At 45.1% G+C, this 17,356-nt stretch overlaps 1 protein-coding gene across 1 annotated transcript in view; it reads right to left on the reverse strand.

Annotated features, from left to right (window-relative positions):
• The window catches only part of COL27A1 (collagen type XXVII alpha 1 chain), a 342,023-nt gene that overhangs the window by 58,721 nt on the left and 265,946 nt on the right, over positions 1-17,356 (reverse strand). Inside the window, exon 37 of the mRNA XM_054997267.1 lies at positions 15,068-15,175. Coding sequence (XP_054853242.1) covers positions 15,068-15,175 — 108 coding nt within the window. The remainder of the gene's footprint in view (positions 1-15,067; positions 15,176-17,356) is intronic.

Raw genomic sequence — 17,356 nt, forward strand, 5'->3', positions numbered from 1 at the left:
AGTCGATCTCTGGGCCTGGCCCCACCATCAGGCGGCTGTAGGCAGTGCCTTGGTGGCAGAATTGTATGGAAGCAGAGCTTATTTCCTCAAAAGAGCCCTTGCTGAAGCCTAGCTACACACGTGGCATTCCATGCAGGAAAGGGATCAAGAGTATGAACATCATGCAGCAGAATGAGTTGGCAAAGGGGGCAGAATGGACAGCGCCCTTTCAGTCTGCAGGTGAGGGATCACCTTCTGAATGCGCCTTTAAGTGAAAAAAAAACGTAGCAAGTAACAAAAATAAGCACAACAGGGCTAGCATCTTTCCCCTGCTGTGCTAGATTTTCCTTGACACCCTTGCAGGGATATTTTAAAATACTGCATCTCTCACCTGTACCCAGGTGGTATAGTACTTTTTCTTTCTGCTGCAGAAAAGACTGTAACATTGAAATTGTGATTCCCCCTCCTCTTTCCTGAAGGTAGGGAGAGAAAGCTGAAGGGGATGGTAATTCCACAAGCCACTTTTCTTCCTCTGCTCTTTATTTCTTTTCTTATCTTGCCTCCTGCGGCTAGTTTTCTTTAAGGGTAGGAAGGGAGAGCAAGGACAACTCTGCCACAGAAAGAGAAGACTGTGTCATTTTGTTCTACTGGTGTGTGTTAATCTTGGGCACCTTTTTTGGAAAGGTAGAATATAAATGTTTAAATAAAAAATGTAGCCCACTTCTTCAAAGACTTACTCAAGGCAGCTCACAAAGTAAAAAAAACCCAATAAAATAATACAAACAACAAAATGTTTTTTAAAATCAAGCTTAGCAAAAAAAAAACCTGCCAAGGGAATAAAAACAGAATCTGGATCACTGTGGTTAACTTGGCACCTCTGAAATATGACGGGAAGCCAATCTGATTAAAATCCAAAACAAAAGAAGAGAGAATGGAGGACAAAACCCAGGATCTATTCTAGAGCTTATATAGAACAGCGGATGCAAACGGAGCAAAGAAATGCATTAAAATCACCCCCTTGCCCTTGCCTATATTGCTATGTGGGCAGATCACATGAAGAAATATTGGGGGGGGGGGGCAGTGACCTGCAGCGTGACCCTCCCAACACTCCGTCATTTCCTACTGTACTTCAGAATTTCTTATGCGTTTTTGCTCTTAAGAAATACTGATCAAGAAAAGACTTTTCCCCATAACAGACAGCCTGCAAGTATTCAGGAAATTAGAGGGATTATTAGGGCTGGGCACTTGAAAACATAAATGTTTCAGACTTATCAGAAACACATTTCATACGCACTCTCTCCCTCTCTCTCTCTCTGACTGACCATAGCTTGCAAGCTTACAAAGAACTGTTGCTGGAACAACCACAGAAAGAGAAAAAGATGGTGGCAGCACCTGGAGAGGGCTGATTTGGCCAGGAGAGCTGGAGAAGTGTCAAAATGTGGGCTTTTTAAGTGAGGCAGCAGATAGGCCAGCCACAGCTGTTTCCTTCATACCATTATTAGGGGTGCTACTGAATGCCACTGCTCTGCCGTTCAGCTGGCTCCCCACCACATTTCATTTTCACCTCTCCCATGGCCAAATCGGACCTTTGAGTCTTCATTTTTGTGCCATCTCCTCGCACCAAATTTGTTCCCTGTTAAATTTAAAGTTTGACAATTATTTTTGTGTCCGTTGTGTATGAATGGCGGGGTGGGTGGGCAATGCATACTGTATAAATGACCCTGAAATGATGTAAAAAAAATAAAAGAAAGAAACAAATCAAGAACTCCGGGAACTGAAATGGGTGGATCCCAAAGGCTCACCACAGCATACAAAAACAGAAGGAAATGAAAACACCGTATTCATTCATCCATTCTTGCCCTAATCACTGTTGCCCCTCACTCCTTCTTCAGTTGCTTGCATTAAATTCAAATGCCCCAGGACGAGCTACCAGGGTCATTATAGTATTGCTCATGAGAGCATATGTGTTCCCATGCAGTGTAAGATAATATGGCATCAGGGACCAGGATGTCAGGAAACAGGCCCAGGTCAGCAGGCACAGAGGGAGAGATAATGCTGCCTGCATCAGCAATCAGGCGAAGGGAAGGCTGGCCAGCATTGGTTAACACTCATAACTATGAAAAGCAGCTCAGACTGCCATGCATAGGAAACTGCAACCAGCCTGTATCGTCAGCATTCCATTCTGACAGGATCGAGGGAGGGCCCATAGAGATGAAGGGGGTGTGGTTATGCAAATAGGAGCAGGCTTGCTTTTTAATAGCCGGGGTCATTGTTCCATCACATTTCAGCATGAGCAAGAAACAGAGTTTGAGGTAGAGCTATGCATATGAAGGAGTAAGGGTTGGGGTATGAAGATAGGCAAAGGCTTGCTGGGGTCACCAAGGGAAGGGTTTATGTCCCATTCCTAATTTACATTAAAATGCTTATGATCTAGTTTTTTGGCAATCACTCAACCGTGCATTAAAATTATTTATGAATAGTTTTATTCCATAAGACTCGAGGAAAACTTGATCCATAATCATTAAAACAAATGTATCAAAGCCAAAGTACATGTCTCATTCTGTCAAACCAAGACCTTCCAAAACAGATCAGCCATACAGAGGTATTTTTAAAAATAAGAGAAAAGAACAATGATGAAACATTTTGAGGGAGGTCATTCCACAAATTCAGGGTGTCCACAAATAAATCTGCATATCACCAGCATATTGATGCTCCACAATCTCAAAGCTCAGTTAGAAAGGGGTCACAAAAGGTTCCACAATCCAGGAAACCCCGAGGTTGTTCTGCCTCCACCTATTCAATCCAACTCCCCACTAAGGGAAACTGGACATTTCTCCATAGAGCTGGAAAGATCATCAGGGGTAGAGGGGACTTCTTTAATAGAAGTCAAATAATTGCCACTTATAAACAGTCAGGTCCAGTGAAGGGTATTAAGTACTTTCTCTACCCTAATGCAACAAGTTTGGTGTTACTCTAGAGAATCCCAAGGGATTTACTCCCTCTGGAGAGGGGCAGGGAAAGAATGAGCCCTCTGAGTCAAAAGAGAGAAGATGCCAAGAAATACGGATTCATTTCAGATTGTGGCTCATTTCAGCTCCTACTAACTCCAAACAAATACCAGCTGGGAACAGCTTTCTTCTCCTAGAATGAAATCCTGGAGTGGAAAAGCTCAGCTAATTCATTCAAAGAACAAAGCTCAACTTCTCTCCTACATCACTGCAGAAGGGAGACTTTTCCTCATTACTGATTCATAGAACCAATTTTACATTCCCTGGAATACATTCTGTTGGAATACTTTGGAGTTCTCCCTAGACAACTCTGAGAACTGATGCACATATGGGGTGGGGGCCAGGGGGAGAGAGTACAGGCTCCATTCAGCAGATTGTGATGTACTAAACAGGCTGAGTCCCAAACACGAAAATAGCAGAGTACAATGAAATCAACCCTGTCAAAAAGGACAAACATTCATAACGCTGAGAACCAAATGGTGGTGTTTTTGAGAAACGAAGCTGTTCAGTTGGAAGAGATCAGCTACAGTAGCTCTGCCACTTCTTTCTCCTTTTCTGCACCATAGACTTTTTGGTGGGAATTGGAAACCCTCCATAGGGTGCCAGAGCTACAGGTCATAGTGGTGGTGGAAAGTGCCATCAAAGCACTGCCGTAGAGTTTTAAAGGCAAGAGACGTTCAGAGGTGGGCCGTTTCTGCACATCCTTATAGGGACGGCCCACTCACAGAACACTGGTGGCTTTTCCTCAGGATTCCAGACATGTCCGTTTGCAAAATGGTTGCAGGCTGTTTGGTTTCTGGTTTTTTGGCACCTTTTCTGGGATCGCACTTTTCACTGGTACTAACTAGGGATGACCCTGCTTAAGCTTCCAGGATCTGACAAGATCCGCCTAGCCTGGGTCACCCAGGAGCACAATTTATGACATTCCATATAAATCATCATATAAAAGATTCCCAGTTCAACTGAAGTGACAGTGATGTGAAGAAATGCATTCCACTTTACCTGGGCTACATCACCTTATATAGAACCCCCACATTCATTCCCAAAGCCTCTCTGTCATTACAAGGACAGGGAGCAGGAGAATGGTTAAGCACCCTCAAGCACCCTCATTCCATTAGGAATATCAGAAGAGCCCTTCTGAATCAGATCAGTGGTTCGTTTCGTCCTGCATCCCGTCTCACACAGTGGCCAACCCGTTGCCCCAGAGGGCCAACAACAGGGCACAGAGGCTGAGGCCTTCCCCTGATGTTGCCTCCCGCTACTGGCATTCAGGTTTACTGCTTCTGAATGTGAAGCTTCCCTGCAGTCTCTATGGCAAGTAACCCCTGATAGACCTATTCTCTATTAAACTGCCCAGTCCCTTTTTAAACCTGTCTATGCCTGTGGCCACCACTCCATCCTCTGGCAGAGAATTCCACCTTTTAATCAGTCGTTGTGTAAAGTAGCATTTCCATTTTTTGTCCATCCTGAATCTACTGCCCATCAACTTTTTTGGATGCCCTTGAGTTCTGGTATTTTGGGAGAGGGAGAAAAAGTTATTTCTGTCCACTGTGTCAACCCCATGTATAATTTTATAAACCTTTATCACGTCCCCCTTTGTTGTCTCTGTTCTAAACTGAAAAGTCCTAGACTCTTCATTCAGCTGGTGCTCCAACTCCATAATCTTCTCGCTTGCCCTCTTCTGTACTTTTTCCAGCTCTGCAAATGTCCTTTTTGAGATACAGTGACTGTAACTGCATGCAGTACTCCAAATGAGGCAGCATCATAGATCCGTACAGGTCATTATAGTATTGGCTATTTGATTTTCAATTCCTATTAATAATTCTTGGCACAGAGCTTGCCTTTTTCACTGCTATAGCACAATAGGTTGACACTTTCCTTGAGCAACTCTCTTTGACCTTTGGGTGGCTCTCACAAGCATCCAGTACTTAAGGCTTGGTTATGCAAATGCTTCTAGCCAGCAGAGAATAATCTCTGCTGGCTAGAATCTCTGATGCCTAGGAGGTGACAGAGACTTGGGGTGCCCAATGCTTGATTGTATCTCTTTCTAGAAAGGACAGTAGGAGAACAATTGGACCATGATGGGGTAGATACAGAAGTTAAATTTCTTGTACAAGAGGAAAACGAAGTCCATTACTTGGACGAAGAAGCTCTTGCATCTGGGCTCCATCTTGATGGTCACCGTTACCTTGTGGAGGCAACATTGATGCTGCTAGCCCAGACAAAGTCTCAAGGTAATCAATGACTGATAGAATGCTGTAACTTTAAGAATAAAGAGCCTAACCTAGAACGGTCAGGTTATATTTAACCAAGGGACGAAGGATTGCAGGTATGCACTTTTATTTTGTAATCTTGCTCAATCTGTTGCTGTGCAGAGTACATGTGTGGGCTTTTTATTTTTAGTAAATTTCTTATTACTGTGAATGCTGTAAATTTGTTCTTGGTAACCACAATATGCCCCACTCTAACACATTACTAAATGGCACCAGGGGAAAGGAGATGGTTGTTCAATAGATTGCTAGATCCACAGGTGCACAGTACAGTAGGCAGTCCTTAAAAAAGCTAACCAGAGCAAAAACAGGAGATGCGGGCACTGGGCAGAACCTGTAAATGCCAACATGGACAAAGTACCAGGAGTTCTGGCCCTTTTAGTGGGAAATATTCTGACTGAGCATCTGGTGGTAGCATAGATACCCAAAGATAAGTGAGGAATTCCTCTGGGAGGCAGCTGGACTCAGGAGAGTCATGTACTTCTGGGTGAAGAGCCAGGATGGCAACTGTCTCAACCTCTTCAAGGATCCACAGTCTCATTGAGTCCTATAAGTCCCACAAAGTGATGGTCTTCAAGAAATACTGAAATTATTAGCTGGGATTTTTTTTGAAAACGTAATCCCACAATTTGCACAAAGATGAAGGTCCTCCGAGATCACCCAAGTGGATCATAGTGCACTGTGAGGAGCTTTCCTTCAATGACAAACTCCATCTACTGAGAAATATTGGCTACTCTTTTTGCCATATCAGCCAACCAAAGCCCAAGAAACTCAGCCTTCTGACCCTTGGGATTTGATGACAAGAATCTCCAGCTGCAAGACCCACAGCCCTGGGGCTCAACAGGAAAGCATAGGAAGATAAGATTCTCTTGTCAGATTATGCCAGGGGTGCCACTATGTGAGGCACCGACATGCCTGACCTTGATCCTGGGAGGCCATCAGGGACTGTGCAGGTTCCCACTCTGTGGAAGGATGAGGGGGTATACATCACCCTCGCTCCCTCTTAGTCCACTCGCAGGTCTGCTCAAGCTGACAGAGCCCCGGCTGCCTTCCCTTACTCCTTGCCTTCCCAAGCCTCCAGACTCACTCCTCCTCCTCCCCCCCTTCATCTTCCTTACTCTTCCTCCTCCCATCTTCTCTCTCGCTCACTCACCTAAACTCCACCACACTCCTACACCCATTCTCTGGGTGGACTCCCCTTATATCCCTTTACCCATTCCTGGCTCCACCTGCCAGCCACACACCCCAGCACTCTAGCCACAGCCCAGGCTGTCCTAGGCAGCCACACCTGGTGTTGCTCTGCTGGCTGCTCTGGCTGGCCACACCTGTGCCTCCTTTGCTGGCTGCCGGGCTCTCTTTGCTGATTGCCTCAGGCAGTCCTACCTGAGGCTGCCTTGCTCCCAGCCTCATCTGGCCCTTGCTATTCCCTTCCACCCTGCTTGCAGGTTGGGGCATGGCCCTGTGCTGCCTCTCTTCCCCTGCCGGTAAGGTGGCTGGCTGGCTGATGGCTGGCTGTCCTTTTCTCCTGTGCCTTCTCCCTCTGGTCTGGTCCCCTCCTGGCTGTCCTCACTTCCCCTGCCTGGGCTCTTAGCCTCCCACCAGAGGGTGGGGCTAGCTGGCTTCCACATGCCCCTTCTGACTCTCTGTGGCTTGGGTGCTTCTTTTTCTCCCTCTGTTGCCAGCCTGTGAGGGGCCTGGGTGACTTTCTGGCCAGCTGGGTAGCTGTCTCCCGGCTGCCTCCCGTCCCCTCCTCCCAGCAAGTCTGGGGGCTGAGCCTCAGACCCTGGACATCTCTTACTGCTTTGTTGCTTTTGAACCCATCTTTCTGTGAATTATCATTTTGATATAGCTCTTCGCTCTGTTTAGTTGGGAATATCCACTTGATCAGGCTCTCTCTTGGTTTCTTTCTCAGGCCAGCAAGCTTAAATGCAGGGTAACCCCAGAATGTCCTTCTTTCTCTAAGCTCCCAATTTAAACAAAGCATCCAGTCAAGTGGAGTACTTAGTTTTTGTACTAATTTAGTAAGGACAAATTTATTGCTTTACAGCTATCCCAAACGTGCTTTTTTTTTTGCTCTGCTCCACTGTGCAATGATTCTTCCATTTGTAGTTAACTAGTACAATCATCTTTTCTACATATGACATTATTAATAGTTTGTGACACTGTACGAGCTCGTCCATAAAGCATTCCACTTTCCCTCAGCCTTTGCTGGCATTCCACTTTAATTAACTGTGATTAGGCCACAAAGTAGAGAATCAATGGAAAAGGAAATTCTAATGAAGCCAATTAGAATATGGAGAGTGAAGGATTTTTCCACTGCAAATAATACCTACTTTCCAACCCTCTAATGTCATGCGTACCTGGCTCTGATTCTAGCATGAATTGTTACTCTCACTCCCATGTTTCAAGAAAATGTTTATTTAAAATGTTTTTCCAGACAGCTGGTATATTTGTTTATTAATAGAGCAGAGCAAAAAAAGGGCATGTTTGGGATAGCTGTAAAGCAATTAAACCATTTTTACCCCGTCTTTCCTTGTATTTTTATTTTATTTATTTATTTACCCTGAAATGGGCCCAAAATGGCCGAAACAGACCCAAAACAGCCTGGAATGGAACCCTCCCTGCCTGGCAGCGGCCCAATCCTGGCTGTTTCGGGCCCAATCCAGGCCCAAACGGGCCGGGGCATTTTAAAAATACCCACACGATGTAAGTATTTTTAGAGGCGCCGGAACACCGTTCCGGGGCATTCTGGCTCAAAAAAAGCCTTGCTCCTGCGTTGCCTGAGGATGACTTGGGTTTGCTGCTTTCAAGGCTGACAGCCAAGCTACATGAGATGTGCAGCACGTGGAGGGTGGCACAAGTTTACCTGGGAAGTATAGTTGGGCAAGCAGCAACAGCAGGGCCAGAAGGACGGGACAGAAGAGTCAGTGAGGGGAGCCCGAAGCTGGTAGGTGGCTGGCAGTGGCAGAAGGCTCTTTGGGCTCTCTTTGCTGACTCTTTCCCTTCCATCCTTCTGATGCTGCTGATGCTGCTCGCCCAACTACACTTCCCAGGTAAACTTGTGCGAACCCTCCATGTGCCGCATGTCTCGTGTAACTTGGCTGTGACATGTGCATCAACTTTTCTATTAGAGACAGCTGTACGTGGTATGAGTTCATTCATGATTCTGTGAACGTTTTACAAAAAGGAGAGGGATCAACCTCATAGAATGATTGCTCTCACATGTTATGGCAATCAGCAAGTGGATGTGGTTTTAAGTTATTTAACAAGACAAAAGTAATCTTAAAAATGGAGAACTGAAGCTCCTGGTCTTGCTATAAAAACAGGGATTTTCTTGTTTGCAGAGCATGTTGTATTTCATTACCTATTAGCTCCACAATTACTTTCCTGGAACTGTAAAACTTCTGCTATTTGATATTTGCTTTGCACAAAGAGAAACACATTATGCAAACCGCAAGCACCCGGCAACAAAGAACAATTGAAATCCATCGGCCTGCTTCTGCCAGTTGGCACATTTCTCTGAGCAGCCACCGGCTCATTGGTTAAACTATGAAGGAAGACAAGAGGAAAAGGGCCACCTATTTGTACGTATATATTTATTTAAATATTTATATCCCACTTTCTTAAAGCACAATTCAGTTTACAAAAATAATAAAAAGACAACATTTTCACTAAGTAGTAAAAAATAGGAAAGAAAACCACAATTATCAGCTAACAAACAAAGGCTCAAACCATTTCCTAGTAGTAGAGAGAGTTCCCTCTAAATTCCTCCAGTAATAAAGTATAAACTATAATAAAATAAACTATAATGAAAGAGCCAATCAGCCTTGCAACTTCTTGAAAAACAGAAATCATCCAGGCCATAAAGTTCTACAACCAGAAATCAAACCACCAAAACCCCAAGGAACAATTTCACTGCACAAGTCTTCCCAGCTCTTGCCAAACAAAACATCTATCACATTTCCTCTACAATACCATTACACAGAGCTGGGTCTACTACAAAGAAGGCTCTGCTGCCTCTCACAGAGGTCAGGAGGAGAACATCCCAACAGGATAATAATTCCAGGTGGATAGAGGGTTGCCTGGTCTCCTTACCCTCCTGGCAGGAGATGGGGGGACCTGGCGCTCACTTCCTGAGTTTTCTTGCGTGTACGCAAAGTGCACATGCATTCCCAATGTGGCACAATGACATCTCTTCCTGGAGTGACATCATCATGCCCAGTGGCAGGCATGTTCCTGCCCTTTACAGGGGGCAATTTTGGCCAATTTTGGCCCCTGTGAAGGGTGGGAGCATGTCTGCCGCCAGGCACGATGACATCACTCCCGGAAGTGATGTCATCATGCCCATGGTGATCACAACCGCTGAACGCTGGCCTGGGAGGTCTCCCAAGCCCATTCCCCAGGGCCTCCCCCCCCCCACACACACACTGGCCAGGTGAGTGGCGGTAGAAGGTAAAGGCTGGGAGTGTGGGATCCCCTGCTCCAAATGGGGGACTGGCAGCCCTAGGTGGATAGCACTGTTAGTCTCTTGTGGCAAATAAAATAAGAATTTAGAAGCCTTTAAAATATTATTTAATTAATCTCCTGACAGGCCCTTTTAAAAGTTGTTGGTATGCAGGCACATTTGAGGAGAGGTGGGCCTTCAATTATGTGGATCTGAGTTATTGAAAGACTTTATAAGTCAAAACTAGTGCCTGGAATTGGGCTCAGAAACGAACAGGAAGGCTGTACAGCCATTTCAGAACCAGTTATATTCCAGCATCCTACCTCAACTAAGAGATTAATCAGTGTTTAGCACTAGCTGCACTTTCAAGTTACCTTCAAGGGCAGCCCAATGTAGACTGTGTTAAAACAGTCAAGCTTGGAAATTATAGAAACACGATTCAGTGAGCCTTGATTGGCAGGTGGTTCCTACCTTGAAACAGCTACTACTGGAGGAACAGAAATTGTGAGCCTCCTTGAGGTGCAGGCCTCATGCCAGAGTTGGAAGTAATGCAGCTCTTTTGGTCGATGGTCACTGCAAATGTGGATATCTGCAAACTGCAGAGTGAGTCCCACTATGCTATAAAAACCATAATTGATCTACATTCTTGGACAAACATTCTTTTGACTTTCAAAATAGTGCAGTGTGGACCAGTGTAGAATATGGAATGCAGTGCATCACTGGCCTCAGCAGTGTGAAATCTGGAAAGAAAGGTGGAGTGAGATCCTCATCAGAGATCCTGGGCATGAGACTAGGTTTGTTACAAGTGTGTCCCCATTTTTACCTGTGAAATGCAGAGCGGCTGTGGGTCACTGGTAGAACACATGCTTTGTATGTTACGTTCAATACACAGCATCTCCAGTTTTTTTTAAAAAAATCAAAGATTAGTAGAGCTAAGAAGAACTCAGGTCTGACACCCTGGAAAGCTGCTACTTACACCATCCCTGTTATTTCTAAAGATCTGAACAAACACCCACACAGAGAGCTGCTGTTAGTCAGACTAGACAATACTGAGCTTCGTGGCATGAGGGGTCATAGATAAGATACGGAGCACATGAACTCAGGCAGCAGGTGTTGGGAATGAACCTTCTCTGCCCGAGGCCTTGCAGAGATGCTTTTTCACATGTTGGAAGGTATTTGGCTACTTCAGTTGAAGACAGGTAGATGTGACTGTGCCATGACCCTACCTTCCTGGTTCTAGACACTGTACCTCCAGAAAAAATCTGGGACACTGTATGGAGCAGAAGGAGGACGGATGGAGATGGAAGAAGGGTAGAAATGAGTGGGTGGAACTATAAAGCGAGCCTCTTTTCCAACAGGCAGTTGATCAGTCCAGTCTGCTTTTCCCTCAGTAAGAGAGTTTCAGACTGTGAAGTGAGCTTTGCATGGTGTTGGCACCAAGACCTTGGGGTGGCCTGCCTTTATTCATCTTTTTTAAAAAAAATTCTCAGGGTGAGGTATGTCATTTGAATCTCCTCTCTAATATCCCCTCAGCAAGCTTGTGAGGAAGATTAGGCTGAGACAGTGTGACTGGTCAAAGGGTGCCCAATGAACTTCATGGTTGAATGGGGATTTGAACGTGGGTTTTTCCTGTCCTGGTCTAACACCCAATGAATCTGATGGGCAGCACGTTCAGGATGGACAAAAAAGAAGTACTTCTTCACTCAAATAAAGTTTGACTTGAGGAATTTGCTTTCACAAGATGTCGTGATGGTGTGGCCCTGACCTGGATAGCCCAGGAGAGCCTGATCTCGTCAGATCTCAGAAGCAAAGCAGGGTTGGCCTTGGTTAGTAATTGGATGGGAGACCTGAACTGAAGACCAGGGTTGCATAGCCAGGCAATGGCAAACTACCTCTGTTTGTTTTTTGCCATGAAAACTCCACCGGGGGACACCATAAGTCAGCTAGGATTTCACGGCACCCTCCACCACCAGTGATGGTGTGTGGTTTAGTTGGCTTTTAAAAGGGGATTAGACACAGAGTGTTTTTTTCTGGGAAAAGAGGTGGTGGAACTCAGTGGGTTGCCAGCACAGGGGGCAACTCTTGGTGGGAGGTAGTGCCCCTGGCACTACGTGCGCATGCGCAAAGTGCGTGCACGCTCCCAGAACCACACAAAGCTCTCCCCTTGGGTCGACTGGAACAAGGGGGGAGTTTTTTAACGTTTCGCCCTCAGCGAAAATGGTCACGTGGCTGGTGGCCCCGCCCCCTGATCTCCAGACAGAGGAGAGTTTAGATTGCGATCTAAACTCACCTCTGTCTGGAGATCAGGGGGCGGGGCCACCAGCCATGTGACCATTTTCAAGAGGTGCCGGAACTCCATTCCATTGTGTTCCAGCTGAAAAAAAGCCCTGATTAGACATATTCATGGAGAAAAGGGCGCCATCCGTGGCTAAATGGAACCTTCGTTTACAGAGCCCTCTGAACACCAGTGCTTGGGAGCAACACAAAGGGGATGCTTTGGCCTCTGTGCCCAGCTTGGGCTGCTCAGGGGCATCTGTTTTGGCCACTGTATGAAACAGAATGCTAGACAAGGTGGTCAAATCCAAAATGGCTGCTCATCTTCTTATGCATTTCAAACACTACACTGCATTGCTTCTCTTAGATGTCAGGAAGAGCCCATCTCTGGCTGTTTACCACAAGGGCTTATTTATTTCCACAGGCTTTTGGTCGATTTAGTCATTTGGGGTCTGTTTATACAGTTTCCATTTGCTGTTCTATGATTTTTTATTTATTGAATCGTTAAAAGATTGTAGACCACTATGAAAGTAGGGGGGGGGGCGGAGAAAGCAGCCTATACAGTGTCGTAAATCAATACATTCCACTGATATTGGAGAGCTGTAAAAAAAGGCACATCATAAAAACAACAGCACTTGGCCAAAAAGATGGAACGGATAGAAGGGGAAAAGGAAATAGAAGTCTTTGTACGTTGGTGGAGGAGGGGTACATCAGCGGTGCAATGCTGAAGATGGGTGAATTTGAAAACAGTGTCTGTAAGGGGAAAAATTATTCCTTCCTCCACTAGCTATTATGGTTCCTACTTGGGCCAGTGCTTGGTTATGAGACTGCATCATAATGCAACAGTAAAGATTGAGTGAGGAAAGTGATTACGAGCTGGCAGAAATATACTGGCTCCATTGTGCACTTTAAAAAAAGAAACTGAAAGAGGAGGGGGAGCAAAACACACTTAATTCTGGAATCCAACTTGGCAGAGTGAGGAGACAGAATCTAGTCTAGCCTATTGATTGGGGCTGTATAATTCAATATGTTTGTATGAGTTTTCCACAGTATTGCTTATATTGGCCCTTAAGAAATAGCTGCTCCATACAGGATGATGGCATCTGCAGATACCATGGACAGCCAAAAAGACAAATAAGTGGGTACTAGATTAAATCAAGCCTGAATTCTCCCTAGAAGCTAAAGTGACAAAACTGAGGCTATCGTACTTTGGTCACATTATGAGAAGACAAGACTCTCTGGAAAAGTCAATAACGCGAGCAAAAGTGGAAGGCAGCAGGAAAAGAGGAAGACCTAAAACGAGATGGCTTGACTCAATAAAGAAGCCACATCCTCCAGTTTGCAGGATCTGAGCAAGTCTGTTACTTATAGGGCATTTTGGAGGTCTTTCATTCATAGGGTCACCATAGGTCAGAGGAGACTTGACGGCACATAACAAGCACACATACGGATGATACTCCACTCTGGGGCGGCATACCGCATGGCTGGCCTGGGCATGGAAGATGAGGTCTGGGCACGCTTCTGGACAATCAGATTGGTCACAGGAAAACCATTTCAAAAGGGAACAATTTTCATGAATTCTTGTTCTTAAGAGAGGCAGAAGGGACCCTCTGTGCTTAATAAATGCATTTTTCAAAATGCGCATCCTGCACCAAGGTAACACTAACTCCACTTTCTCACAAGGAATTAGATTGAGCACTGATGAAGTAAAAATCAGCGTTTCCCTCCGTATTTTATATAATTGATTTACTTTTGTTAATCAGGGGGAAGAACTCACGCATTTTGGCAACAAGGCACAAATACCTTATTCCATGTGCCATGTGTCAGCTTGAAAAAGAAATATCTGCTGGCCCAACCTCTGCTGCTCCATAGTGCCATCACTGCAGATGGCTGAAAGCTGGAACTGCAGCCTTCAATCCGGCAGAGATCAGCTGATATAAAAAGTTTGTAAGGTACCACCCAGCCTTAATAGTTTTGCTGACTTGGTCTTGGTTCCTTAGGCTCTCACAGGCTGATACCCTTCTTGTTCCCATTACTGGAATGTCCTGTTTAATTCTGCACTGAACGCCCCACATGTCTTTCTGCTGATCTGTGAGCACGACTCCATACCCAACACTCTAACGCTTCTTTCTCATCTTTTTTACAGACTGTACGTAGCAAATCTCATCCATGGGAGTTAGATACACATCTTTAAAACAGTGGCAGGAGGGAGAGTAGCTTCTGGATGACTACTCAGGTTACCAGCCTTATAGAAGCCACACTCATTGCTATAACTGCATTCTTAAGGACTAGAAACTTGCATGTAGAAAACAATGACACCCTCCTCTTTGCCACAGAATGGAAAAGTTTTCCACCATGCTGAATAATATGCCCAATTCCTGTGCTTATGCAGTGCGTGTTCATAGTCATGAAATTTGGGGGAGGGGGCAATTTGGAGGGGACCTATAAAGCCCTTTGTGGACTGGGACCAGCATACCTGCAGGACCGCCTCTCATTGTACGTACCCCAGAGAGTGCTTAGATCAGCTGATAAATACCTACTGGTGGTCCCTAGCCCCAGGGAGGCTAGACTGGCCTCGACCAGAGCCAGGGCCATTTTGGTCCTGACTCCAACCTGGTGGAACTCTTTATCTGTAATTACGCAGGCCCGCCAAGATCTCCTATCCTTTTGGCAGGCCTGTAAAACTGAGATGATCCACCAGGCATATGGTTGAAGCTGGTCTTGTATAGATCTTAGTGAGTTTCCCTACTGGTCTCTTGTCAGGGGGGCTGTATAGTCATCTTGGCCCCCCACCCGAGTTGTAGTGTGGACAGTAATGACTGGTTCCCCCCACCCCCCATTCATAGTTGCAGGGGTGGGCTGTACTAGTTGCTATCTGGAACTATGTTCTGTATTAATTAAGATGTTGTTTTTATTATGTTTTTAAAATGTATTTACAATTGCTGTAACCTGCTCTGAGCTCACTTGTGGGGAGGAGAGGCTAGAATATTAATTAATTAATTAATTAAAAAGGAACTTCATTCTTTGCTTCTACATGCAAGGAAGTGAAGACCAAAACTGCAAAAAAACCGTAAGTGATTCTGCCAACTTACTCGAACACCTGAGGCTCCGGGATATCCAGAAGGTCCCTCTTTTCCTTTTACGCCTTCTTGACCCTTCTCTCCATTTTCCCCTTCTGGTCCTGGTTCTCCTTTGTCTCCCTGGAAAAGCAAAATGGATGAACCACTTTTTTATATTCTGGCAAAAGCCATAAAACCAGTGGGTCCCTGGAAAGAAATATTGATGCTACAGGCAGCAGACAGACCGCACGGCAGAGCGCTTTCTCGCTCTTTCAGTTCAACAGGTTCCCCAGGCTGGGAGTTCCCACTTGAAAACCTAAAAGACCTCAAAGGTCACAATGACTCGGCAGTGAATCGGGTCTGTCTATGATATTTTATTCCCCCTCTTCCACTCAGGGTCGTGTATCTAGTTCTCCTCTTGTCCACGTTACCCTCATAGGTTAAGAGAGTGACTGGCACAAGGTCACCCGGTGAGCTTCATGGAAGGGTTGGGATTTGAACCCAGGTTTTCCTGCACTAACCACTATACCACATCGACTCTCTTAGTTTGGGCAGGTTGGAAAGTGGGATGGGCTGAAGCCTCGCTATGAAGGGGCTGTGATAGGGGACAAGCAATGTGCAGAAGGAGGTTCTGATCGCACAAATGGAAAGGTCTCATATGGAGATGGTGGGCCACGTAGGATGGGCAGGGGTCTGTCTAGCCTCCCCTATTCGCCTAAGATGGGACACATCTCCAGACTGAAGAAGACAGCCACAAGTATCAGGTCCCTTCTGGGAATTAAGAGGTTGTTCAAGATTACTGTAAGAGGCTTGGATAAAATGCATACCGCACAGACTAGAAAGCTACAGACAAGCTCAAAAGGATACCGGCATGGCTAAGCTTAAAAGAGTCTATAAGAAGCACAAAAGCTTTCTGTAAGATGTGAACATTTTGCTTGCAGGGCAGAAATTTTTTAAAAAGGGAGCACAGTACCACAATATAAAAACGTTCTGGATTTAAGTCAAAAGGAGGAACGGGAAAAACCAACTGATAAAGCCGTAAGCAAAACAAATAAGGCTTATTTAAATGTGTCCGAGGGATAAAACCAGCAGAGAGGAAGCAGGACCATTAGACGACAAAGGTGCAACAGGAGCAGAGGTATATATTATTACGGATGGTGTAAAGAGAGCAGAGAGAGAGAGGGAGAGAGATTTTTCCTTTGCACTCAGAACTCTGGGTCACCCAACAAAATGTTGGCATGGCAGGACAGAGAACAAAAAAGACTTCTTTATACAATGCATTGTTAAGTTCAAGTTCAAGTTCAAGTTAGCTTTTATTGGCATATATCAACAATTCAAGTTATCTACTTACAAAAAAAGAAAAACAAAATTAAAAGGATACTACATAACAAATACACAAATACAATTATAGCTTATTTCTGTGATATCCTTTGACGCAACTTCAAAGCGGAATGGAGAAACTTAGCCACCTTCTCGGTGACATCAGGAAAGGAATCGTTCAACAGTCTATAGACTTTGAGCGAGTCAGAGCAATCCATCATACTAGCTAGAACAGATTTTAAATATGTTTGACGTATACCAGCGTACAAATGACAATGCAAAAGAACATGTGTAATTGACTCAACACATTTTTGTTCACATAAACAGCATCTCGCTGAATAGGCTATCCTGTTAAATCTGCCATATAGAATGGCCGAAGGCATGGCATTGCACCTGGCCAAAGAAAATGCTCTACGAAGTTGTGGCACCTGCAGGGAAGATAAATATGGAGCCATCCTCCCTACAGCGAGAGGGATTTCAAAGCTCAGGGGAGAGCAGGTTTTAGTAGCCAGGCTACATAACTTCTGGCGCTCAATATCTAGCATTATTAGCTAGATGTTGTGCCGCTGTCTTAGATAGTTTTGAAAAGAGATGCTATGAGAGCCTGCAAGAAATCACAGGCGGGGGGAGGGGGGGGAGGATATGTGATTGGGAAATTTTCTCCCGGTGCAACGCTCCTCTAGGATATTTATAAATGACATTTTAAAAAAGGTTAGATTCTGGAGGATGCTGCTCAAAGGACATCCCAAGGTCACATAAAGGATCTCAGGTAGCAGGTTTGGAAAAAGACTTTTCCCTTTCTGAAACTCATTGACAGATATAGAAAACAATACTATGCTAGAAGGACCAATGGTACATGGCTACCTTTTGATTAGATGTCCTTGTACCATTGTGACGAACCGTAACGCAGTCAGGTTCAGTTTATGGCATCTCCAGTTTAAAGGGTTTCACAGGTAGAAGTTCTTAGGAAAGACCTTTCTCTTCCTGAGACCTTGGAGAGCT

Source organism: Eublepharis macularius, chromosome 14, assembly GCF_028583425.1.
Source record: "Eublepharis macularius isolate TG4126 chromosome 14, MPM_Emac_v1.0, whole genome shotgun sequence".
Taxonomy (NCBI): Eukaryota; Metazoa; Chordata; class Lepidosauria; order Squamata; family Eublepharidae; genus Eublepharis; species Eublepharis macularius.